Source organism: Lytechinus variegatus, chromosome 10 (assembly GCF_018143015.1).
Source record: "Lytechinus variegatus isolate NC3 chromosome 10, Lvar_3.0, whole genome shotgun sequence".
Taxonomy (NCBI): Eukaryota; Metazoa; Echinodermata; class Echinoidea; order Temnopleuroida; family Toxopneustidae; genus Lytechinus; species Lytechinus variegatus.
Genome location: NC_054749.1, coordinates 23,752,047 through 23,778,897, shown reverse-complemented (window position 1 = coordinate 23,778,897; position 26,851 = coordinate 23,752,047). Strand labels below are relative to the sequence as shown.

Sequence of the window (26,851 nt, the reverse complement as noted above, 5' to 3'; positions counted from 1 at the left end):
CCTTTTTCAGGTCGGGTGCTCGTAAAAATAGTGCGGATTATTTTCGGAGTTTGTGAATGCAATTTTTATTGAATTATCGGCATTACTCTTTGGCGAATAATTAGAGGGTGGGTTTATGAAAGGGGTATGAGAGCTCGCAGGAGTGAAAGTTAGGTTAGGCAAGTAAGTTCAAGCAAAGTAAAAAAAAGGAAAAAATTGCTTAATTCAGACATGCACAAATTTTCAGAGTAGGCCTACAGTTGTCTATTTTTTTTCACACAGTCATTGACATGACAGAAACTGAACATGATTTGTTTGTTTTCATTTTTAAGTACCATGCCAGTATTTGTAAGTGCACATCATTTATAATATAATATGGAATTGAGAAAAAGAAAAAGTTATCTCTATTAAAAGTGAAAACAATTAGACATCTTTTAACGACTGGTCTTTGTGTGTTCTAAATTTGTTGAACAATAACTCAATTTAAAAAATCATTAATGTAACTAAAACTATCAATTATTCAAGTGCAACATAATTTTTGTCTCACCTGCGAAGCAAAGTGAGACTAGAGGCGCCGCTTTTCCGACGGCGGCGGCGGCGTCAACATCAAATCTTAACCTGAGGTTAAGTTTTTGAAATGATGTCATAACTTTAAAAGTTTATGGATCTGATTCATGAAACTTGTACATAAGAGTAATCAAGTATCACTGAACATCCTGTTCAAGTTTCAGGTCACATGATCAAGGTCAAAGGTCATGTAAGGTCAATGAACTTTGGCCATGTTGGATTTTTTTGTTGAATAACCATCATATCTCTGTAAGTTTATTGGTCTAGTTCATAAAAAGTGGACATAAGAGTAACCATGTATCACTGAACATCTTGTGCGAGTTAGAGTAGTATTCAAAGTCAGCACTGCTGCTATATTGAACCGCGTGATGCAGGTGAGACGGCCAGAGGCATTCCACTTGTTTTTCTGTAGAGGCAAGTGCCCACTCTGGCAAACATATTTGAAATATGTTTGCTTGAGTGGGCACTTCCATTTTTTTCAAATGTATGTTGCACAAGGTTGCACCCTGGCTTCTTTATCATTTCAGGCCTATATATCTTTTTCATTGTAATTTGAAACCGATGAACATATTATATGCCTTGATGATAGAAGTCTTTATCATGACAAATATTTTTCTGCATAAAGAAACTGGTGAATAAGGAGTTCTATTTTCCTTGTGTTTCCAAAACTATTATTGAGTGTAGAGGTATATTGAGTACACTTTAGCACTACTTGTCATTTTACTTTGCCAAATAACGTCAAGTAAAATCAATAATCAGAGTGGTAAATAGAGAGGTGCTTAGAGAGACAAATTCTCAATACAAAGTAGGAAATAAAGAGTGTGAAGTTGTGAACCTGTGTACTTGCGAATAGGTCATGGAGTTCTTCAAGTATTCACACTGAAAATGCCACCATACGATTTCATAAGATTCTGAAAATTAAAACCTGTTTGAAATGAATTGCAGTACTTATGTACAATCATGATAATACATGTGGGTAAGTGTTTCACTGACTTTCAAGAAGTTGTCTAAATACCATTTTGAATATTATCAACTGATTGAAAATGGCCTTGTTTCAATTTACAGTGTATTGGTAAGCTTGAATTTTATGACAGAAAGATTAAATTGGACTAGAAATACCTATGCAAAGACCTTAACACTTTACAAATTATTACTGAGTGAAATTTCTTTCAAAAGTATCGAAGTAATTTATGGGGAACTTGCATGAATGTACATACAGGTGAAGGAATTAGATGTAGGCTCTCACAAGCAGCGTCAAAGCCTTCCGATGACGTTAAACGCCAGCAGTCTTTACGTAATCCAAGCATGAAAAGGAAAAAGGACTTGAACAGAAATTGGGGTTGACTTATTAAACGGGAGTGCTAAAGAAAAACAGTGGTTGCCGGGGTAGGGCTGGGAAGATCTGATTTTCGCCCGAGGTAAAATTTTCCCCATAGCTTTGTGACAAGACCCCAAGTTTTTTTTTCTGAAAGAGGGAATACAAGACACACAGTGTTCATGAACATGTAGATTGCTTTAACTCCCTGGTTTTATTATGCATGTGAGCTTCGCTGTAATAATTTCATAATATCAGCATTGTGTATGAAACATGTTCCAAAGTTTGAATTCCACATAGAATAGTAATAGTAATAAACTGAATGTTTCATTCAATGAAATTCCTATTTTTGTAACATTTATGTGAATAATTACCTGTTTACAGATCCTAAATTGAAAATGACAATTTGATTAATCTTGTTGTTAGTATAATCCGTCATCAGGAAGTTATTGAAATTTCCACAGCTAATTAAATAATATTTCATGAAGTATCAAATACACTGAATTAGGGAAAAAAAATATTTATTGAAAAAAAATCTTTCTCTTCCAGACAGTTAAAGTTAATTATATTTGCTCATCCTAGTAGTAGTCCAAGATGGGTTTAAGTAAGATGCATGTTTTTCTTAATAGTTATTCTTGACTATGCTCCCAGAATACTCCGATCAGTCGCCACGGTGATAAATCTTTCAGTATGAAAATATTGTGATTTGCATATAGAGTGAGCTCTCTTGCTGTCTTGTGGCAATCTATTCAGATACTTGCATGATATATCAAGGGGGGGGGGGAGAAACCATGTCTTTTTTTTCCATTATGATCAAGCCTTGTGCTTCAAATCATTCCATGTTCACTGAATATTCTGGGGAATGTGATTTTTGCTGAACTAATTAATGTAAGCACTGGCATTATGGGATATTTATGTTGACAAATTCATTCAATTCCTAATTAAAGGTAAATGCTAGTTTTGGTAACGATATCAAAATGAGTTCGTACAGAATCCAATGAAATGACCACCAAAGTGTCTGTTTGTATAAATAAAACGCATGTGCCAAAGGATTCTGGAAGAAATTGTGTAATTGCTGAGAAATCAGCAAATAAGCACAGGATTCGGGTAGGGCGTCAGGCCCGACGCTCTAAGCAATAATTATACATTGTCCCACGTGCACTTATCTGTTTTGGGGTTCTTCGGTGTGAACATTTTTCAGTGTAGATTTCAAGATTTTACAAAGTTCAGTTAATGTAATTGTACCAGATCTAGATCCTCGATGATATACTGACAATTGAGCCTTGTTTTACAGACTTTCTCATGAAATCAGTGTTTTACTGCAACTACTGGAATTTCTCTTTAATACTTTTCTGATACTTTACAAAAATGTAGCCTACAGTTCCTAGCTTTTTAAATGTGTCATATTAATGCATACACTTACATGAAAAACAGTTAAGATTGTAGTATATATACAAACATGATTGTTTCCTCATATAGGCTGCGACAAAAATAGATAGATCATTTCGGGAATAAGCAGATATACAGTTGAGACCAGAAGTTTATATACACCCATCAGGAATTCAAAGAAAAGTTGACACTTGCCAAACATCATAAAATTTACTGTATCTGGTAAAATATTTGTGCTATCATGACAAATTTGATATCAAACAAATGAGTATACTGTCATGCCCTTTAATCACATCACTTTGTCATCATGAGCTGAAAAACATTTTTGTGTCATTTTTCCCCCAAGACAGACCTTCATATTTTAGACAAATTAAAAATAAAAACTTCACAAAAACATTTCATATTTTTGCTAGTTAATTCTCAACACATACATTTCAGTTTACACTTTTTAGTTCAGTGGTGACATACATTTATGATAGAAAATCATATATAGATTTGACATTTCTTTATTTCTGTGAAACAATGTTTGAAAATATAATAACACACAGTAAAATAAAAAAAAAATTCAAAGAAAATTCCACCTGAAATCCCAACGTCATCCCTATCATGGGAAAGAGCTGCCTTGATACTCTTTCATTTGATACCAAATTTGTCATGATGGTAGTATTTTCTATGATGTTGGTAAATTTTATGATGTTTGGTAAGTGAAAAAATTTCACTGAATTCCATGGGTGTATGTAAACTTTTGGCCTCAACTGTTAATCATATTTTTTAAGAATGGGTACATGTAAGTGTCTTAGAAGTAAAAGGAGTAGAAAAGATGCAAACAAAGTATAAGAAAGAATTGCTATACATGATCATGAAAATACCATTGAAAAAGACCATCTAATGATTTGACTCAATATTCTTTTCATCACATAGACCTATCAGTGAAAAATTCAATCAAGTTCGTTTATCATGATGTATTTTGATAACTGTATAAATGTATTTTTAGGAATGTTCTTAGTCCAATGAACCCATTTAACTAAGTTCCACTTGCAAGTTGCAACTTTCATTTGACAATATCTGCAATTGGACAGGTATGCATAGGCCTCGAAAGTGCTGATCACCCTGTCAATGTCAAAGAAAGACGTGCAGAGTCATGTTTGTTCAAGTTTATGTTTCAAAAATTATCTCCTGTGGGTCATTGTATGATCTTGGTATCTGCTGTTGTGATTATGCTAAGGGGTGAGAGGTTTTCTTTCATTTGCATTCCCTTGTTACTCTGTAGGCACACCACATATTTGTGCAAGAGGGCTTTTGAAGTTGGCGTTCGTCGTCGGACTGTCCCTGGTAAAAGTGATAACCTCTCCTTCTTCCTGTCTCCCAGTCTCTTTCTCTGTCTCTCTCCGTCTCCCCCCTCTGAACTCTGGAAATTTACTTTGTGCGGATGCTCGCCAATAATTTCATTACTCTCGGCTCTGCTGATGTGGAGAGTGTTTGCACAGTCAGGTTTCTTTTCTCCATATCATATTTTCTTCTGAAGAAGTGCATAAAAACATGATCTCAACTCGTCCATCTTCGTGGAGATATGGAAAGCAGACAATTTTAGGGAGCCAGGAGGGTAGCGGAGATTGAGCAAGAATGTTTCTTAGCCCTCACCACCCTCCCTCTTGCTTGGAACGTCTATCCCCGTCGTTGCGTGTGCATGTTGCAGCCCGATTGCCTTTCAGCGGGCTATTTGGATTAGAGGAATCAGGAGTTTATTGAGGAAGATCAATAAATGATTCGTGGAATGTGTTGCAGGTGACAAGGGGTAATGGTGACGATGGGAAAGTGCCGTGCCGCTCCGCAGAGGAAAATCTCCTGCTTCTCTGGGTGTCTTTGGTTGAAGGGGAGTATAATGAAGCAAAGAGCTTGTAGCAACCAGAGGGTATTTGCGAATCCAGTGCATAATGACACTAAACCTTGGTGGTGAAGACATTTCTAGAGACCATTATGCAGGGGATTATTTTAAAAAGCAAAGGAGAATGCATTCATTCAGAATACTGAAGTCGCAACGGAATTCAAACTTTTTCTTTAGTGAAGCTACCTCAGTCCACTTCAAGTTAGAGGAAATATTTGTTTCTCTTAATTCATCATTTTATTAGACATTGGATTTGAAGGAGTGTGTTGATAAAAATTTGATTTTATTTCTTGCAGACAGGATTTTTTGTGTGGTGCGTTTTCTGTTGTTTGGATTATATATTTGGAATATTATTATTGGATTTTGAATAATGGATTTGATATGGGATGAGGTAAGACCTATTTTAAACTTTAAAGAGATTATTGATCTGAAACTGATTTGAAATAATGTAAAAAAAATCTGATATTATGGTTGTCTTTGAGATAATCTAACATTTCAGCCATTGGGGGAGGAGTGAGGAAGGAGAAAGGGGTGGGGGCGGGGTATGAAGTAATCAATATAAAATTGCCTTGACAATTATATATAGTGTAACAAGTCAGGTAAACTTGAGACACAAGTGAACATTTATTTTTGTAGGACAATTCTTTAAAGGAGGATAGCAATTTGATGCTCTGCTCAGTGTATTGCATTGGTCTGTAATCATCTATTTATTCATGATTTATATCATTTTCAAATATGATTTTGACTGTGAATTATAAAAATATCAAAGAAGATGCATCTCATTTTGAATATGTATGAAGGAATAATTCTTTTTTTAAAATGTAATATTCAATGATTTGGTAAAAATAATTTTATGAAACCGCTGTTACCTACTTAGATCCTGTAATTGTATTAGTAGATCTCTTTCAAACTCCGGTGCATTTTTGTTTGAATGGCTTACTCTTTTCAAATTTTGATGTTATGGAAGTTTGGGAATCTTAAATTTTTTATTATTACCATCTGGTTTTAATGAATACTTATTACCTTATGCTTTGTTTCTTTCTTTATGCTTAATTATATTTTCATGTTTTTTCCTTGATGTTTTATTGCTCTTAATGCCTTTTTCGTTATTGTTCTCATGACAGCGAGGCCTGGGAGGTTGAGGGACGAGTACGACAGTCCTCGTGGTCCGCTCCCATCTCAGCTGAGTACTGGCACGGCGACCAGCAGCATCCTCCAGAAGCAAAGATCACAGAGGCTGATCAGGCAACGCAGCAAGAGGCAGTCAGTGGCAAAGATGGGATGGGAGCTTATAAGACATTCAGTCAAGGTGAGTGAAAGGTAATGGTGATTCTGGTGCTTGCAGAAGTTGCAGTAGCAGTATCACTGGAAACTGTTGATTTGGTGTAAAGTAGATTCTCGGGAACACCCTCCAGAAGTAAAGATGACAAATCTGATTAGGCAATTCAGCGAGAGGCCGTCAGTGGTAAAGATGGGATAGGAGTTTATAAGACATTCAGTCAATGATGATGAACTGATGATGATGACAATGATCATGGCTGCAGGAGCAGTATTGACTGAAACAGATGAATTGTTTTTGTTAAAATCAAGGAGAATCTTTGTAACAACCGCCCGAAGAAAAGGTAATAGGTCTTATAAGGCAATTAGTCAAGAGTGAGTGAAACAGATGACGATGATGGCAGTAGTAATGATGATTCTGGTGGTTGCAGGAGCAGTATTGGCAAAAGCCGGTGAATTGATGGTAAAATCAAGGAGATTTTTGGTAACTTTCTCCACTAGTAACGTAAAGGAGCATAAAGACATACAGTCAGGATGTTTGAAATGGATGATGATGTTAAAAGGGGTTGTGACTGTATCAATAGAGATGTTAGAGATTGCATTTGTGTAGGTTATTTCATGGGGATTCTTCCTACAGAAGCAAAGAAATGATTGAAATTGAATGTTATGTTCATGATGTTGGTGAGAAGTTATAGTGGAAATTTTCATTGTAAAGGTAATATAAGGTGCTCCAGAAGTAATTATCTTGAAGGTATACAGGAAGGTGCTATCAGTAGTGGAGATTGGATGAACCTTAAATCAGTGAATGGTAGATTGATTAAAGTAATGAATGATGATGATGTTTATGTAAATGGTAGTGCCCATCTTTGAGTTCTTTATTCTGATTGGCCACATGGAGGCCGATTTGGTAAATCAGCAAGATACTGTCTGATTTTAAAGACAAGTGGAATTTAAGATGATAGTGATGGTGTTGATGATATTAATAATTGACAGTTTGGGAGGATGCAGTTAGCATTAGCAGTGATGAAAGTTAGAAGGTCCTGGCTTATATTTGGTATTAAATTACACCCATCAAAAGTTTATCAAACTAAAAGGGAAAATAATCCTTTATCACTGCTGCCATTCAAAGATTTTGAAGGGGAAAGATGGTGGTTCATGGAGTTGCAGCAGACAGTCAATCACACTACAATTGCATAGTGATAGAAAAGTGATGGTGTTTCATCAAATCAAATTAAAAAACACGCAAATTTATGAGCATCTATTTTAATGTAAGTTTTGAACCGCGGTTCAATTGCGTGTATCGTTTTTGCAAAGAGATTGCATAATTTGATCTAAAGAGGGCGGCATTTACGCAAGCAAGCTTGAGCTCCAATATCATGTGCATCGCGAGAATTTTTTCTTTAAGGGGAAGTTCATCCTGAAGAAAAGTTTATTGGAAAAATAGCAGAAAAAATAAAAAAAAATATTGGTGAAGGTTTGAGGAAAATCCGTCAAGGATTAAGAAAGTTATTAGAATTCAAAGTTTTGGATTTGTGACGTCATATGCGAGCAGCATTCCTACATAGCGAATGGTAAAAAAATCAATGAAATGTCATTTTCTCAGAAAATTGAAAATGGTTTTTACTGTGCCTTTGTATATTAATAGACAAATCATTTCACACCCGATCATAAATAGAAAACAAAATAAAGTCATCAGGAACCATACAGAATTTGAAATTCATTGATTTTTTACCATTCGCTATGTAGGAATGCTGCTCGCATATGACGTCACAAATCCAAAACTTTGAATTCTAATAACTTTCTTAATCTTTAACGGATTTTCCTCAAACCTTCACCAATATTTTTTATCATTTTTTCTGCTATTTTTACAACAAACTGTTCTTCAGGGTGAACTTTCCCTTTAAAGCGATACAATCATTTTTTTTAACAGTCGCAGATCGGTATTTGAATTATGATTTTGGTTGAAATATAAATTGCTTTTGCTATTTGATTGGTGAGTGTTTAGATCTGTTTAGTTTTTGAGAAGACATTGGGTCGATCGCCCGTACTTTCATCCCTTGCACTTTGAATAGCCGCAATCCCCCCGATCCTTACCCGGTGCTCGGCCGTCCATACCAGGCCAGCAGCCTAGCAGCGCCTCCGTTTTGCCTTTCCCGATGTCCGCCCCGCAAAGAAAAGTTACGCTAAATGTCATAAAAGCTCATTATCAAAACAATGCTGAATTATGCCGCCCTAGAGCTAAAATTATGATCAGAAAATACAATTTCGTTGCTGAAATTTTAATTAAAACCATTCACAGATGGCAAGAAGGAAGTGACTTTGTGATTATGGAGTGTGTAGCGCGAATTTAAAAACCCGCGAATATGTTTTGAAGCCGCCAAGCGCGAAAAATTAATCCCGCGAAAATAACAGCGTTTACAGTAATATGTATTGAGTATTCATAGAATAAAATTACATAATAATATCATACCTAGGCCTATATACATTCTACATTCAGTTGCTTGTTAAAATAAAAAAAAAGTATTTGATGAAAAGTGACTTGATTCAGTTTATCTTGATCTTTGCATGTCACCCAAAATAAATTCTCTCCATGTTCATGTATTCACTCATATCATAGCTCCATGCTTCTATCTTAATCTTGAAAAGAACTGAAACTTTCTCTCATTCTGATGTGCCCGAATGAATTATAGGGTTGAAGAGGAAGGGGGAAATTGAGGTATCTTCCTGGGGTGCAGGATGGGGAAGAGAGTTGTCAGAGAAGCAAAGAGGATTCCATGACCTACTTTAACATAGTGGGTCTATGATACTTCTTGATATCATGTCTGCTTTCTGCAAGAGAGATTGTGGAATTCTTTATATTTTTTAATTATGTATTGAGAAAGACAACATACTGGATTTGGAAATTGGTGTATTTTTTTTCTCGCATTAATGCTAAAATGCAATTTATGTTTTTGCAAACATTCAACTCCCCCACAATACTCCAAAATGTCACTTAGAAGATTATGAGATATGTATTTTAAGAAGAAAGAAGCCACACGCCTTAATCCCATCCCCTGTGTATAAATTTCATGGAAGTAGGTGGAGATTTTGATCTTTTCCTTGAGAGGGTTTTCATCAGTTCAATAAGCTTCAGTTTGTTGATAAAAAATCTTAGATCTACTGAGTAATTACTTTTAAAATAATCATATTTTTTTTTTTTTTTTATATATCCCAGGCATTTTAAAATTGTCATTTGCAATTGGGCAGAAATATGAGACTATTCAGTTACTTTTTACAGATTTTTTTGAAGGAAAATTTTATTTTATTTTTAGTACTGTTTTCTTCAGGAGTTTCCAGGGTGAGTTCACATTGTTTTACCAATTGGTAATTGAAAAATTTGAAAAATTTCTTTTTTTATATTTTCGATAAAGAATTTGTGAAACTTATAAACTTTAACTCTTCGATTCTCATTTTCCTGCTTCTAATTTTAAACTGACTTATTAATCAATTTGGACCACCCTTTTTTATTTGACATTTGCCCAAATGGATTGGCCTACTTCTATTCTAAGGACCTACTTGTTCACTTAATATCTGTAAGGGTTCATTGCTCTTTTACCCTCGGCTTAGTTTTTACAAATCTGCACTGTCACCTCAAGCCATGGTAATTTCATTGAACCATTCAACAATATATAAAAAATAGTATTTTACTGATGAGTTTAGACAAGATATCCGCAAATCTATTTAGATTTTCTCTGCATGTTTCTTCATCTTGATGTATGATACTGTAATTGAATTTGCTTTTTATTCAAGGTAGGAGCTCACAAGGTTTGAATGTGACATTCTGTTGCAGAGGGCAATAAATAAGTTTTGATTGAATTAATGGCAAAGCAATTAAGACTGTTATTGAATTATCCCCTAACAAATTGGTCGTGGATCAAGATTTTCACTCACATGCATACACAGTACAATTATAAATTAGGACATCAAAGTTTTCTAAATCAAGCACATGATTGAAATATTTCTGATTAGAATTTCAGTACACGTTCAGTGATAGTATTTAATTTTTATTGATGATATTTGTAATTGTCATTGATTATCATTTTTATACAAGGCAAGAAGGCATAGATAACTGTGCAATCAATTAAAGGAAGTTTCTTTAATAAAATTTGATATTATTTTTGATTTGTTTGACATGACATTGCAACAGAGGAAAACGAACTACGTGGATTGCTAGATGATAAAAAAGTAGCTCTTTTGAAAGCAGCTTTTGTTAAAATAGAAACAATTTATTGGACTTTAAAAGAAAATCAGTCCGCATTGTGCATTACGTGCACTTTTCTCACTTCTCTCATAATCCTGTTCCGCTTGTTTATCTTTTACCTCCCCATATCTGCATCTCTTCATTTGAATATTTTCTCACTTTTCCACTCCTTTTCATTTCTTTGCTTCCTCTGCTAATTTTTTAAAGTATTATTGTATCCTTCTCTACATCTCTCCCTTTTTTCCCCACTTCTCTTCCCCTGTCTTGTATACTGTCTCTCCTGTACTTGAACTCAGTCTCAATCTGCTCTTTCCATTTCTAGTTGATGTTCACCCTCACCTGACCTGCACCTACGTGTAATTGTCATGGCGTTCGCCAAAAAAACTAGGTTCACAAAATTGGATCAGCTGAGACTAATAATAGCACATAAGAAGATATGATTTTATTCAGGCTGCACTTTCATATATTCAATAACTGGGAAATGAAACAGTGGCTTCGGGATGTGTTTATTGAAATGCTGCGTGTCTGCGTTGTCTTGTACACTTTCCATCTACCTACAAGCACTTTGCAAGGTTGATGACTTAACCGTTTTTATGTTTTGTGACGTGTGATAAAGTAGGCAATATGGATTGTGTTCGCATACATCAGATTTATTGACAATGCGGTGCCATCAATCAATCCCTCATGAGTTTTGCCAATAATATGAATTTGTCTATTCTGCGGTGTTGATTTCAAGCACGTTCCCTTCATTAATGTCGCAGTTGCAGTAATGAATGTGCAAAAATATCCTTTTATGTTTAGTGTAATAATGATGTAACTAAATGTGCAGTCAAATACAGTACGCTTTGAAAATTACCTGTATCACCATGCCTCTAGGCATGTTCAGACCATCTCAAAGTTTGAGAATACATTCTATGATTGGGAATTTTACACTGATCGGAAATGACCGGGTATGTCTGCCAAAGTGCAAGCAAAATACTTGTAATATTCCTGAAAGTTTAGTCAGCAACTCTATACCAATCACCTGCAAATTTAATACTGTACTTCCCTTACACCATATTTTACTGACTTTCACCGATTTAAGGGGAACTTCACCCTGAAGAAAAGCTTGTTGTAAAAATAGCAGAAAAAAAATGATAAAAAATATTGAAGGTTTGAGGAAAATCTATCAAAGATTAAGAAAGTTATTAGAATTTTAAGTGTTGGATTTGTGACCTCATAAACGAGCAGCAGCCCCATATGTTATCTAATATAAAATGCATTAATTTCATTTTTTTAATGGTACCTGATGACTTATTTTTGTTTATTTTCATGATCGGGTGTGAAATGATTGTCTATTGATATAAAAAGGTATAGTGAAAAACAGTTAATTTTCTGAGAAAATGACATTTTATTTATTTTTTACCTTTCACTATAGGTAGGAATGCTGCTCGCATATGATGTCACAAATAACTTAAATTCTAATAATTTTTAAATTCTATGATGGACTTTACTCAAACCTTCGGCAATATGATTTATTATTTTTTCTGTTATTTTTACAATAAACTTTTTGTCAGGGTGATCTTCCCTTTTAAGCTCAATGGGGATGAGTTTACCGTGAAAGGGGTATTTAGGTGGAATGACCATGAGTCCCCATGATCAAAAGCGACACATCACTTTGGACCATTTCAGCTTTGATCTACTTGATTCCATGGTACCGATTGTTCTTTAAAAGTAGGCCGTACATTACCGGAAATAGAGGACAGACATGCCGTCTCCCCGCAGCGTAATCTATTGATTAAGGGAGAAGTGGGAGGAGGTTTAGATTTTCATCTGGTCTCGGATAAATCTGTTCGAATGTCAAGAATTGGAGCAGGCTAGTTTTTGAACAGGTTTATTGATCAATTGGAGCTGGAATGGCATTGGATAGTGATGTCTAGACACAACATATTTTGAGAGTAGTCAAAAAAAGGCACAGGCACATTTTATAGATCGACATGGAATTCAGAGAACAGTGTGTCAATTGGAATCTCTGACTTAAGTTATTGATAGGGATGATGATGAGTATAGTGATAGTGAAGACAGAAGTAGTTGCGATGATGATGATAATGATGATCGGTATAAATGTTGATGTTAGTGATGATGATGATCGGTAATGGTGATGGTGATGTTAGTGATGATGATCTTGATTATAACGATGATGACGATGATGATGATGATCTTGATGATAATGATGATGATGACGATAATGATGATAATGTTGGATGATGATAATGATGACGATGATGATGATGGTGGTGGTGATGATGATGATAGTGATGATGATGACGATAATGATGATGATTACAATGATGTTGATGAGGTTGATGATGAGGAGGAGAAGGAGTATGAAATTGATCTTTTTGATTGACACGGTTGTGTTAGTGATGAGTTGAAGATGAAGATTAGAATAAAATGGTTTATATCAGGGTAGCATTGTGTAAATGATATTTCATTTCAACAGGGTTTTTAAGAAAAATTTCATAAACGTATGTTGCATGATAGACATCTGACTGCCACAAGAATAGACTCATTATTATATTGTGTATATGGCCACTATTTGTTGACCTTTGACCTGGTACCCGGACCTCCCTTCAATTATTTCCAGGGTCCCTCTCACGTCCCTGTTATATCTCATTTCATGTAGATCGGCACACATTATAATGTTGCAAATAAGAATGAAGAAAGATGTGTTTTCTTTTTTTCTTCAGCAGCAACCTAAGGTCCAGCAGCGTCCCCCGCTCATCCACAGTAGAAGTTTTGCTCCCGCTAGTATGGTCTTTGATTATGAAGATGATGAAGAGTCAGTTGATCCAACGCAATTTTTTTCTCCAGGAGTGGTAAGAATGCATAATTAGATGTTTTACTGTTACATGTATATGTTTAATAGTATGTTCCGCTGTGCAATTAGAAGTGTTCTACACCTTATTGTGCATAGAAATCTCATTATTTTTGGAGCTTATGCTTTATAGTAGAGTTATCACTACTTGCAACTTTATAAATTGCGGTATTCAAGCAATTTTTCTTGAAGGGTACAGCTTTGACAATATTTTATTAGGAATGATTAGGGAAAAAAGGAATACAATATCAACAACAAATTTCATCACTTTTTCTTTCATTCAGGCTCCTGAAAAGGTAAAGATAAGAAGTCGTGAATATCTCATTTTATTTTAGAATGAATTATTATTTTTGTTATGGTTTCTTATTGTTTTTATTTTGCTTGTGATTATTTTCTGCATGACAATTAATGATGTCAATGGACATAAGGGTGATATTGTATCAGTGAAGATCCTGCCTGAGTTTCAGGTCACATGACCAAGGTCAAAGGTCATTTAGGGTCAATGAACTTTGATGTTGGGGTATTTGTGGAATTGTCACTTTAAAAGTATATAGATCTAGTTTAGAAGTTCATGAAACATAGACATCAGGGTAATCAAGTATGAATGATTGTTTTGCACATGTACCGCAGGTCACATGATCATGTTGGGTCAATGGACATAGTATTTCATTATCATATGAGTGTTTATTGTGAATAATTATTTAAAAGCTGTTTTCAAAGTCAGCACTGCTGCTATATCGAATCACTTAATGCAGGCGAGACTGATCATTGTATTCAATTGCCCTCTTTTTTGTACTTTATTTATGAAAGATGCTCGATGTTGCTTTGTTTTGATGGCAGTGCCAACCGTGAAAACCTACAATTATTGGTGGCTTATTGTAAACCATTTAATGCAGGGTTCTGACTGATATGTTTGGAGTATCTGTTTGAATTTCATTTTCAAAGTTTGTTATGTTATGGTATGTTTATGATTTTAGAATGATTGTATGCAATGTCAGCATGATTCTTATTTTTTTGTGTTTTGCAATGTGCTTGGTTTCTCCCCTCCCTTCCCCTCCCCATCCCTGTCCGCTGTCCTCCCCTTTCCTACTATTTTTCTTGTCCACACTTCCAATTTGTCCATCCACTGTTTTTTTTCATATCTTGTCTGAGCACATGCCCACTTTCTAACTTGCCCCTTTCTCTTTCTTACATTTCTCCATCTTTTACATTCTATGATGTTAAATTCTCCCTCTTCTGCCAAACGTTCCTATTTTTCTGTCCCTGTCTATTTTTTTTCTTTATCCCTCTTTATTTTCCTCTTCATTTTGTTCTCTTTGTTGGTCTCTCTTCTCTATTTCTCCCACTTCTTTCTTTCTCTCTCTCTTCTTATGCAATCTTTTTTTAAATTTTTAAATGTCTCTTTCTTTTATCATATGTGATATTCTGTCCTCCCATTGCCTACCTCTCTAATCCTATCCTTAATTAATGTCTTGCATCGTATGCATCCTACCCCTCCCCACCCTGCATCTGTCCTGCCTGTGCACCCCGCCCTCCCTGACCAACCATCCAGCTTTCTGATGAACTCAATGACGAGGTATTCTTTGACTTCTCACCGAAGGCCCAGAGGAGAGCCCAGCCCCGTGCCCAGCCCCCAACTGCAGAGCATCCCCCTCCACTGCCACCGGGTCGGCGGCTGGAGTCCGACGAGGCCAGCGAGTACGAGGAGATTCGCGACAGGGTGCCAGGCAGCGAAGATAGGTTTCGGGAGTTGCCCCATCCACCGCCCAGACTCGGATTTGATGAAGTCGACCTTGGTAGGTGCTCTCTTGGTGATACATTTACTTTGAAGTGAAATACCTTTGGTGTTAGGGCTAAGGATATGGGCTTATAAAATCACTGACATTATTAATTGCTTTATAACACAAAGTGTAACCAGCCTTATATCATGTTCATTGCAGTCGCTGGTATTTATGTCGTCCCTACACTGCTCTTCAACACTTAACTTTGCAGAGCTGTCAAGTAGTACTGATTTTCAGTATTTATTACTAAAAAGTGAGAAGAATACTGATGGTTTCATGCAAAATACTGATTTCTTAAGTTTCAGTTGTATGTGTGGTCCTATGATATTTTTTGAAAATACTGATTTCCTCACCGAAATACTGATTTTCAGCTTCAAAAATACTGAAATGTTCTTTTTCAGGTTGGCAGCTCTGCTTTTGAAATCCCCCATTCATTGTCCACCTTTTTCATGCATTCTTTATGCATCTCTCTCAGGATAAGATGAAATCATTTCGTCCTACCCACCATATTTCCTTCATTCTGATACTATCATTCAAAATACACCACATCCACATAATGTTGCTCGACACGTGCCCGCGAAACCCAACAAGTTTAATTTCATCTTGATGGTAAAATATACTTATAGAGTCGCACGTGCCATATTCCTGTCATTCAGATATTGCAGCGTGCTGTTGAAAACGTGCTTGTGAAGCCCAACAGTCTCATTTCCATCCTGGTTCTAGATCTCTCATTTATATCTGCAGATTCTTAGAATTAATAAAGCATGTGAATGCACATGTAGATAGTTTCAGGAAAGATTGAATTATGCTTGTTATTTTAGACTTTTATTCTAATAAACACAACTGTCTCGGTAAAAGATATAAGGGAAAAACAGCAACAGTCTTTACAGACTTTGTAAATGTCTTTGAAGTGAATTCTGTTCAAAGATTAGATTTTTCAACCTAACTTAGTCTGGCAAGGAATACATACATTCATGAACTGAGAAATGAGACACAGAATTAGATAAGGTTATGTAGAGGGAAATAATTTTACTATTTTCATGACGAGACTACTTTGTATAAGGGCAAATTTCTCTATACATCACAAATTGGAAAAATAAAAAAAGGCCAATGAAGAGGCTTCACAGTCAGTCAACGGGGCATCCACGACCATGCCCTTTAATGAAGTTGGAATTAATAAAAGCCCTGCCCAAAACCAATTATCAGCCTTCAAACTTACTTGAAATAACCCAAATGCACTTTCCCTCACATGTCTGTCCTTCTTTTCCGCATCATTCTAATGATAAAATTAAGTAATGGTATCACAAATAGTACCTCTCCATCTTTTGGATACTGCCATTGTAAATACATTGACACCATGATGCGAAACGTGTGCTTGTGAATCCCAACAAGTTCCATTTCCATATATACTGTCATTTTTGTCTACTTGATTTTTTCCCCTCATATTCACAGACCTACACATTTGTGTAGGCCTATAGTTGTGGCAGGGAGTCAATATTTTAATCAATGCATAAATTTGAATAATTAGAGTAATCATTTTTTCGCACTTACCATACTTTCCTCATTCTGATACTATCAAAATGGTGGTATGGAATGAAATTGAGTTGGTTAAATGTGAAACACGTGCTTGTGAAACCCGACAGGTTTAATTCCATTCTGTGTTGTAATTATTTCTGTCATTGATATCTACAGACTTAAATAGAATTATTAAAGCATGTGTATCCACGTGGAGATGGTTTTTGCAAAGATTTGATGATAATTATGAATCAGTGGGGTTTATATTTCATGCAGCCGCCATCCTTCATTATTATTAGAGGCTTGTGTGGGTCAACCATTTATTCTGAAGACATACAAGATAGCGATGGGCTGCAAGTGAGAATCACAAAATGAAAACAAAAATTATATTTGAATTCTTAGCACGGGAAAGGAGTAGGATTGATCAGTAGTACAATAGTGAGATGCCAGGAAATCTGTCGTGATTAAGTGAGGACTGTAATCACCAGAATTGGTAGACTAGCTTAGCCGGGCTAGTATAGGAGCGCCTTGAGCACCTCGCAAGGTGAATACGTGCGCTATACAAGTCGTATACTATTATTATTATTGTTTAAAAGAGAAATACGTTCATGATTGCACATTGTTGAGCAGGCTTTCGTCTACCAGTTTCTGAAGTTATTGTGAATGAGTAACGGCAACATAATGGTACTCCTTGCATGCATGTATTATGCACAATTTTTTTTAGACTGTTGTTTCTATGGGCACATCGGTAGTAATAATATTTTACCTCTATTCGGATACTGTCATTCGAAATACATTTACAACATGGTGCTAAGCATGTGCTTGTGAAACCCAACCTTGGTACCCTTGTGACCGTAGTTTTCACCTGTTGTTTTGTTCTCATCCATGCAGCAGGAAGACCACCCTACAGGGGGGAATACCCTGAAGAAGACGATATGTACGCCATGCCTGATCTTCCAGATGTCTACAGGAGAGAGCCCTCAGCTGGGGATCCCTTGGACTCCAGAACAAATAGTGTGTTACAAGACATGATGTGAGTTTACATCTTTAAAGTTTCAGAGTTTATTTCCATATTTTAACCCCAACAAATATTAAAAGATATTTAGCTCATCAAATCACAACAATAGTATATATATACACAAAGGATAAAGTAATTTACAAAAATTGATTCAGTAGAAAGTGTTCTACAAACCTAAAGAATATGACGTTCAATATAAAAGTGTGGTGGAATAAAAAAATTGATCAAAACCTTAAAGATTGACCCTTTGAAATCATTATATTACCTTAATATGGTGATATGGATACTATAAATATTATAGGCAAAAAGGTCAAAAGATACATGTCGCAGTGTATCTTTTGACCACAATCCTCAAATTCGAAACAATGTCATTTTCTGAGATTTTTTTTTTTTGGGGGGGATTGCTCTTTTTTTTTAACCAAAATTGCTTAAAACTCTTATCTATTAGAAAATTAGGTAAATTTATGTTAATAAAAAAAAATTATAAAATTTGTCTTGTAGGAAAGAAAAAAAATAAATTTGAAGTAGTGTATGTAGGTAAAAAAAACAACAACTTTATTATCAAGTGAGTTGTTTGTTTCGAAGATGTGCTCCTTTCCTTCTTCACTCAATATCTGACCTTGTTATGAACTTCTAGTTTTCTCCAATGCCCACCCACTTTGGTCAAGCTGCCTTTCACATATTGATTTATTTTCCTCCTTAAAAACCTATGAACATTGTCTGTATGCTCTCAGTAGTCAACGCTGCAAGTTGCGAAGATTTCATAAGCAATCAACATCCAATGCTTCCAACCACATTTTCTCATTACCCGACAGACCCACCGGTATTGGGTGGCGGAAACCCAAGACGGAGGAGCGCTTCAAGATCCCACCCATCGTGCCTGTCCCCGAGGACCTACCAGACGGTGGCAAACCCCTGCGTCGCACCAAGATCAGGGAACAGATCATGGACATGGCAATGGACAACGCTGACAGGAGAGAGATCGGCAAGGGTCTGGTGGGAAGGGTGCTCAACAGGAGATACAGGTCCAAGAGAATGGACAGCTACGTCCAGAAACAGATAGAGGAGATTGAGGATCACAGGTAAGTGAGAAGGGCATGTCTCCAGTGATGCACTGTCATATTCTGTGGGTGGAATGTAGGGAAGCACTGTGGTGTAGTGGTTTTCATTCTTATCTCTCAATCTGAAGGTCATGGGTTCAATTATATCACACTACATTCATGTTCTTCTGCAAGAAGTTTGCCCACAGCACTGCATTGTGGTGGAGTAAATTGATGACTAGAGTGGGAATTTATCCTTTGACAGGGCCGAGTGAGTTGAATGAGGCATTGTATTGGAGCATTTTGAGACTTTAGGGGCCAGTTCCACAAGAGTTGTAATTTGTTTGTATCAAAGTGAACTTTAGATTGATCTTAACTCTCTTCTCTTGCTCAAGTACAGAATAGAGATTAATCTCAGTTTGTGTTGAATCAGTCCCAACTCTGTACTGTCTTTCCTAATACTTTGTTCCCACTGTCATGTGATCCGCTATGAATGCCAGGATTGGCCTTTCATAGTTGATTGCGAAAAATTTGATCCGTCAAAAATTTATCTTTGATCAATACGATTGCCACAGTGGATCTGATGCGATCCGATACAATCTAATATGGTCAATATGATTACTTTACAGTTGAGTCTGTAGTTTCAGTCAATCATGAGCCATTTGTGACATTGTAAACTGTATATACAGTACCTTGCTGTATGCATGTTTAATTAGTCATTGAGTAAATTTTCAAATGCTTGAGGTGTAGGAAGGGTTTTCTTGGGGCATACAAACTCTAGAGAGATCAAAGCAGGCTATGAGGACTATGAAAACATCACTATAAGATATTCTTTTCAAAATGGGATTCTACTTCTTGTGTAGTAGAAATGATGGTGAAAGTGGACTTACTGCTTTAAGGGAAATAGTTCGCGGGGATGTACTTTTCATCAAGACAGCGAGAAGCACGTTGTACTGCCTATTTAGAATAGTTGTTTTCTCTCTCTCCCTCCCTTTCAACTCTGCGTTTAGTCGACCTTACTTCACCTATTGGGTAACTACAGTACAGATAGCCATCATGATAGTATCTCTTGCCTTCTACGGATTCGCTCCCATCGGCTTTAGTTATACACAAAAAACAGGAGTGGTAAGTGTTGGTTTGACTGATCTTTCTAATGGTAATAATAGTATTTTAGTAGTGGAAAGCAGTAATAGAAAGTAGCAGTAAATTTATATCTTTGAAGGTTTGCATGTTGGCTAAGATAAGGTTCACCATGTGGTTTATAGTCCCGAATGGACCCCTTTGACTGGGTAGAATCGACACAAAAATGAAAACTGTGCCGTTGATAGTGAGATATTTTTTTCCAATCCCAACAACCCTTTGCAAGAATTAGTATACTTAAAGGAAAATGAAAACTTTAGAACAAGATAGCTTATGTGAAAACAGAAAAATCAGAGAAATAGATCAACGAAAGTTTGAGAAAAATCAGAGAAATAATGAAAAAGTTATATTGCGATCACTAATGCTATGGAGATCCTCACATTGGCAATGCAAGTATGCAACAAAGATAAGTGATGTCTCTTGTGAACAACTCTCCCCATTACTTTAGCATATATTTCACTGAAACTGCCTGTTTAATCTTTCTGTTTTCACACAAGCCTACTTGTTCCAAAGGTTTTATTGTCCTTTACCTTTAATAGATGTGTTGTGCCATTGTTTCATAAAAAGCACTTACACTTGATTTTACATTAGTAATTATACTGTAATGAATGGTTTGTATTTATTCATTTTGATCTGACATTCAGTATGCATTATTGTCACTCTCATTGTCTCTACAGGTCTTACAGTCTAATTTAGTGATGGAAACAGTAGGTTACATGGAACCAGATAACTTCTGGATAGGTCCAAGGCCGGTAGGTTTAACGTTTCATCTTCTGGATTTCAAAATTATTGGCCAGTTTCATAAAGGTTTACAACTATCCTAAATTTGGATTATTGTAACTACCATTGAAACCTTTATTGTGATTGGCTGCTGAGCCTTATTATCATGGTAGTTGCCATTGGGTGATTTCAAATCCGGTGTTGGGCTTGGTGTTGGTGTTGGAATTTGAATTGCTTCCCCTCGCTCCAAAACTTATTCTGAGTTTTTAAAACTGATCCAGATCAAATTATTGACATCTCAAAAACTAGTAGGTGACTTTTCTGGACCAACTTCATCTTATGTTTAGTGTTATAATAGTGTGAAAATTGACCTAACACCAACACCAAAAGGTCAACACTGAACTTGAATCACCCACTGTGGCAAAGTTACAATGGTTGTAAATTTTTATGAAAGAGGACCCTAGTTTTAGTAATGTATTTTTAAATGATTGAATTCCACCTCCCTATCTCATAAAATGAAGCCACTAGATGCCACCTCAACCCTCAAGAGACTGGGATATGGGATATGTGATAAGGCTGATTCCCAAGATCTTGGCTATTCATTACACCACAACATACTTGCCTATATTTATCAGCTTTTTGCTATAAAAATAATAAAATAATGCTAAAAAATAAAATGACTGAGAAGAGACTTAGATACCAGGAAATGTCCTTTATTGTGCAGGAAACCCTTTCCTGCGCTTAGAGCACCTCACCCCAACATAACCAACCATACTTTCTTAATACTGAACAACCATCGGAATACCAGTTTCTGATTCGTACAACACCATCATAAGCCAGAAAGAAAATTAGGACGCAACTCTTTCTACGTAGGTCCCTATAATATGAAATGGGTTCCAGATTTATGTCATACTTCCATCGTCACTCTTCATTTATATAATTATTTTGGTATGAAATTCTTTGTTTATAGCGTTTTTCATTTGATTTTTGAGTATTCATATAATTCAGTGTTTTCAGAGTTTCTCTTTTTTTTAGTGTTTTTATTTCACCGACTCCAAGCAGAACAATAAACATTTTGTCTGTATATCTACCAAACTTATTGATGATTATAACATCACAATATATTTTTGGTTATCTTCATTTGCAGGCGGACTTAATACATTTAGGTGCCAAGTTTTCCCCATGCATGCATCGAGATGAACAAGTATTTGCTACCATTGAAGCTGCAAAAACAGTCGAAAACATGACAGGGTGCTGTATACGAACGGATAACGCAGGTTGTGTGCAGACGTCTTATGAAGAATGTTCAGTAAGTGGCAGACATGATGTGTTTCATTGTTTGTAAAGTAGTGGGAATGCAGGAACCAAGCAGGTGCCTGATAATGGTTTATGGACTTCTTGAGAATTTTTGGGAAAATGTCATGAAGTCTCTGGCCAGCAACTTCATTCACAAATTTGCACTCAGCCAATGGCAGCTCAAAATAATAATGTTCATAATAGTTGGCACAGGGAATCACCAACAGAACACTTCATGAAATTATTCTTAGAATTTTATGAGTTACATACCCCTTTCCTAATCAGTTATGTCATTTTCTTTATCTCTTCTAGATTTTTACTCTAATTGTGTTATTGGTTGCTTATTTTGGGGGTCATTGTTTATTGTAACTTTCATAAAAATTATATAGTTTGTAGTTCGGTTCTAGTGTTGCTCGTTGGTGAGGGTTAACTTGAATCACATAAGTTGTTATCTAATGTCATTTATGCCCATGTTCATCATCATACAGTTTGATAGCAATAAGATAAGAGCACATTGCTAAAGATGTATTTTATTTCTCTTAATATTTTTTTGGTAGACAAGATTTGCAATGTTCTCCAAGTGGACCCCTAGTAGACCCGATCCAAGTGAACAAAGAACATCAGGCCCTGTATGTGGGCAAGATCCAAGGTTAGCTCATTGATTATGATGATGGTGGTGGTGGTGATGATGACGATGATGATGGTGATGATGATGGTGGTGGTGGAGGTGGTGATGATGATGATGATGATGATAATAATGATGATGATGATAATGATGATAATGATGAGGAGGAGGAGGATGATGAAGATGATGATGATGATGATGATGATGACGATGATGAAGATGATGATGATTGATGAAGATGATGATGATGATGATAATGATGATGAGGAGGAGGATGATGAAGATGATGATGATGACGACGACGATGATGATGGATGAAGATGATGATGATTGATGAAGATGATGATGATGATGATTTGTTTTGAAATAAACACTAAATGAAATAGTCATCAAGGTTCAGTGCACAACATATTCCACACACTCTCCACCAAGATGTCTGGCATTTGTGGTTTCAGAAATTCAAATCTGAATGCTAAACATGGCATCCTGAGAGTGATTGTGTTTGCAACTCAAATACCATTTCAAATTTCTATACTCTGAGTATTTTGGTTCCTTTTACAGACACAGCACTAGTTTACTGAAGATAATTCTGGCATCTGTAATCAATTAACAATTACAAGCTATTGGTATGAGCTACTGAAATTATCCAGTTCGATAAGATAACTGCAAGTTTGTGATAGAGACTTCTTGTCCATAACCAGTTTTATGAATCAGTGTCTTGTATTTTTGTTCCAATCAGAGAGTGTAAGAGTCCTTCATCGAGACCGCCTTATGAATGGCCAGATGACATCACAAAGTGGCCAGTAAGTCATTGCCTTTTTCTCATTTAAATTTTCCATCCTATTATTTTTTCTTTCATTTTCTCTGATGCTCATAATTCAGTCTGTTAACATGTTGTACAGGTCAAACTACAATCAATCCTTTTGTTGAGCATTCCTTGCGATGAAGATAATTATTTGTTAATGATAGGAATAAACAATTGACTCTGTCTGTACATATCTTTATATCAGAAGACAACACAAATTACGTTTCTTATTTTTAATGATTATATCATAACCATTTGATGCTGTAGGAATGTTGTATGTTTGCAGATCGGTTGCTCATTCTAACACCTTGTCATTCAGTGTGCTTACAGCAACAAATTATACATGCAGACATGATTCCAACAAGGCCACTTGAAAAAAAATTGATATTGCCATTATTATTTTTGTAATCTTCCATGCTGAATCTTGCCATGAACCATTTTCTCTATTGATCCGCCCTTGATTCATCACAGATCTGCGTTGAGCCGTTTGATTCTCACAACCAATACCATACAATGTGTGAGGTGACTGGTCGTCCATGCTGCATCGGTATACATGGTGAATGTAAGATTGTTAGCCGTGACTACTGTGAATTTGTCAATGGGTTCTTCCATGAGGAGGCCACTCTATGCTCTCAGGTAGGTTAGCCCATTCTACTGGAGCCGGTCTCTCTGTTCAAACTCTATAGGATTGACAGGATTAAGTTGTAGAAAGGGATTTGGGGGTATTTTTATTGGAGTATTTTCTTAAAGTGCAGTTGAATCAATTAAGTTTCATTCATTGTGGGTGCGTCGTGGCCTAGTGGTTCTGACTCTCACCTTTCGAACAGAGGGTCATGGGTTTGAATCCTAGCCATGGCGTGTTTCCCTTCAGCAAGAAATTTATCCACACTGTGCTGCATTCTACCCAGGTGAGGTAAATGGGTGCTGGCAGGAATTAATTCCTCACCTGAATCGGTAGCCTAGCTTAGCCGGGTAATAATAATAGCAGGGCCCACTGGGAGAACATTTTTTGAACTGAAGTGGGTACCCTGGGTAAATATGCTGTTATTATTATTACCCTAAGCCCCTGGCTTCCCCTTATAAAAATTATGCCAATACACAATATAAGTTATAGATTAGATAAGTTTTTAAGTAATGTAAATTTATTGGAATTTTAGTTATTTTAAACTCCAGCTGATTGGAATATCAAGCAACTTGAGTTTATATCTAGGACTATTGATCTCTGGATAGATATCAATCACATTAGAGACTCATTCCATTAAGAGTTACAACTATGATTTACATCAATAACTGGGATATACCCATTTGATTTGCTAGTTCATTACGATGAACCTGCGTGCCGAATATAGAGTACACAATTTTTCCTGCGCGCGCGCTGCATCTCCCTACCAACGCACTATCCCAAGATCGTCGCGCAATTTGGCGTCCATTTCCTCTTTTACTTTCGCCTGCGGTCGAGTGCAGTCGCAAGCTAAGTACACTCTCAAAATTGCATTTCTGTTTTCCGTTTGGATACTTTATTGTGCAATTCTTCCCTTATTTCAATCTTATTTTCTCTCATCTAAGATTGTTATAGGATTATCACGTCGCGCGGAGCTTCCGTGATATTATTTTAACGTTTCTTGTCCCTCTTCGTGAGTTTGTTTTTTAAAGATACGTTTCTCACAGGCGGGTTGTCTTCACCTCTCCGCCCCATAGCTCCGCGCCTTCCTGCTCGGGCGTTGTCTTCGCTCCTTTTTAATTCTTTTAATTCTTTTTATTCACTGACTTCTTCGTTTATACGACTCGTCGTGAATTTAATTGATTTATTTCTCCACAGATAGGTTCTGTAGGACGTTAGGAGCGTCGTATTCCAGCCTCGTTTCAAGTTCTTTGTCTCTTGTTTCGAGTTAGTTGATTGTTCTTTTGTTTCAATCAATCCTTTGTTCTTGTATTTATTAATTGAATTAATTGGTTAATTGATTAATTAATTAATTGATTGATTCTTTTAATTCTTGACTTGCTCCTTTGCCTCGATTCAAGTTCTTTGTTTCTTGTTTCGAGTTAGTTGATTGTTCTTTTGTTTCAATCAATCCTTTGTTCTTGTGTTTATTAATTGATTAATTATTCAATTAATTTAAAAAAAAAAAAAAAAAATATTTTCTTTCCTTCACAAGAATACTTAAAATTTTTTTTAGGAAGCCGTCTCCTGTCAGCGTTCGTCGCCGTTGACTCGGCCTTCCTTCTCGGGAAAGCTATCTTTGTTTTCCCCCCTTCCTTTTCAAGTCAGCTACCGGTCTCTGGACTTATAATTTTTTTTTTTTCTTAAACTTCTTGTTTATAAAAAAAAAAAAAAAGAAAGGGAATCTTACTCCCCTTTTTTCCTTAGCTGATCCTCACCTCAAGAAAAATTATTTTTTTTCTTTTGAACAGGTGGACACAACAAAACAAAAAAAAAAAAAAAAACTCAGTGTTTTCTTCCTTTTAGATGCTTCCCCCCTTCTTTTCAGAATTTTGGCGGAAGCAGATTCTTGTTGTGATAATCAAATAATTAATTTTTCTAACGGACTTCAGGGACAGTGTCTCTTAATAATTCTTAATTATTACTGTTTCCTTTGTTCTGGGATTTTACCTTGTATCATCCTTGTGAGATCCGTTTTTGACTCTCAAAAGTCCGCTTTTTGAGGTCCTTGTCTTCTGGGTTGGGGTTTGTTACCCCCCCTACCCCCTTTGCTTCTCTGTTTTTTTATCTTACTACTAGATCACCCTACGGCAATAATGAGCCTTTCGGACTCTCTTTCTGAAGAGCCTCAGGCGACTGCTGTTTCGGGGCCCGACACCGGGGTCTTATCCCCCACCACAGGTAGTATAGATAGCGAGAACAGAGTCAGAGCCCCGTGGGCTCTCAAAGGGGTGGAACCGTGGACGCGCGTTCACGTGCCCCGCTTAATAAGGGTGGAACCGTGGATTTGCGACCACGTGCCCGCACGGTGATGGCCAAGGCTTCCGTCCCGGAACCTGAACCTTATTGGGGAGCGTCGCACTAGTACAGAAAACGGCGACTCCTCTAGGGCTGTCAGACCCACCGGCCATCGGGTCACCTAAAGTCCGGGGGGAGAGCACGGGTCTCTCCACCCGGCAAAGACTAGGCTCGATGCCGTGTAAGACCCCTCTAGGGAGCGTCGGCAAAGGGCTACCAGCCCCTAGTCGGAAGAGGCACCTGAGTCCGACCGTGTCGGACTCTCAATTCAATCTGACGCCGTCAGATTCGGCCGACGCCTCCTCTCGCTCGGCTAGCTCTCCCCGGGGGAGAGCTTAGGAGAGGAAGACAGGCGCAGCACAGCCTCTTGTCCCTTCTTCCGCTCCGGCGCCGGAGCAACCGAAGAAGAAGAAAAGAAGAAGAGGAGAACCACAGACGTAAG

The 26,851-nt window shown here is 36.6% G+C and overlaps 1 protein-coding gene across 4 annotated transcripts in view; it reads left to right on the top strand.

Moving 5' to 3' along the window:
• Positions 1-26,851, top strand: part of LOC121423276 (inactive rhomboid protein 2-like) — a 72,608-nt gene that overhangs the window by 33,462 nt on the left and 12,295 nt on the right. For 2 of the 4 annotated variants that reach the window (XM_041618609.1, XM_041618608.1), the window contains exons 3-13: positions 6,260-6,444; positions 13,383-13,511; positions 15,063-15,306; positions 17,698-17,839; positions 18,640-18,906; positions 19,875-19,989; positions 20,682-20,756; positions 21,872-22,033; positions 22,578-22,669; positions 23,385-23,448; positions 23,922-24,086. In XM_041618609.1, the coding sequence (XP_041474543.1) occupies positions 6,260-6,444; positions 13,383-13,511; positions 15,063-15,306; positions 17,698-17,839; positions 18,640-18,906; positions 19,875-19,989; positions 20,682-20,756; positions 21,872-22,033; positions 22,578-22,669; positions 23,385-23,448; positions 23,922-24,086 (1,640 nt within the window). The remainder of the gene's footprint in view (positions 1-6,259; positions 6,445-13,382; positions 13,512-15,062; positions 15,307-17,697; positions 17,840-18,639; positions 18,907-19,874; positions 19,990-20,681; positions 20,757-21,871; positions 22,034-22,577; positions 22,670-23,384; positions 23,449-23,921; positions 24,087-26,851) is intronic. The other 2 variants (XM_041618607.1, XM_041618605.1) reach the window with 2 other exon arrangements.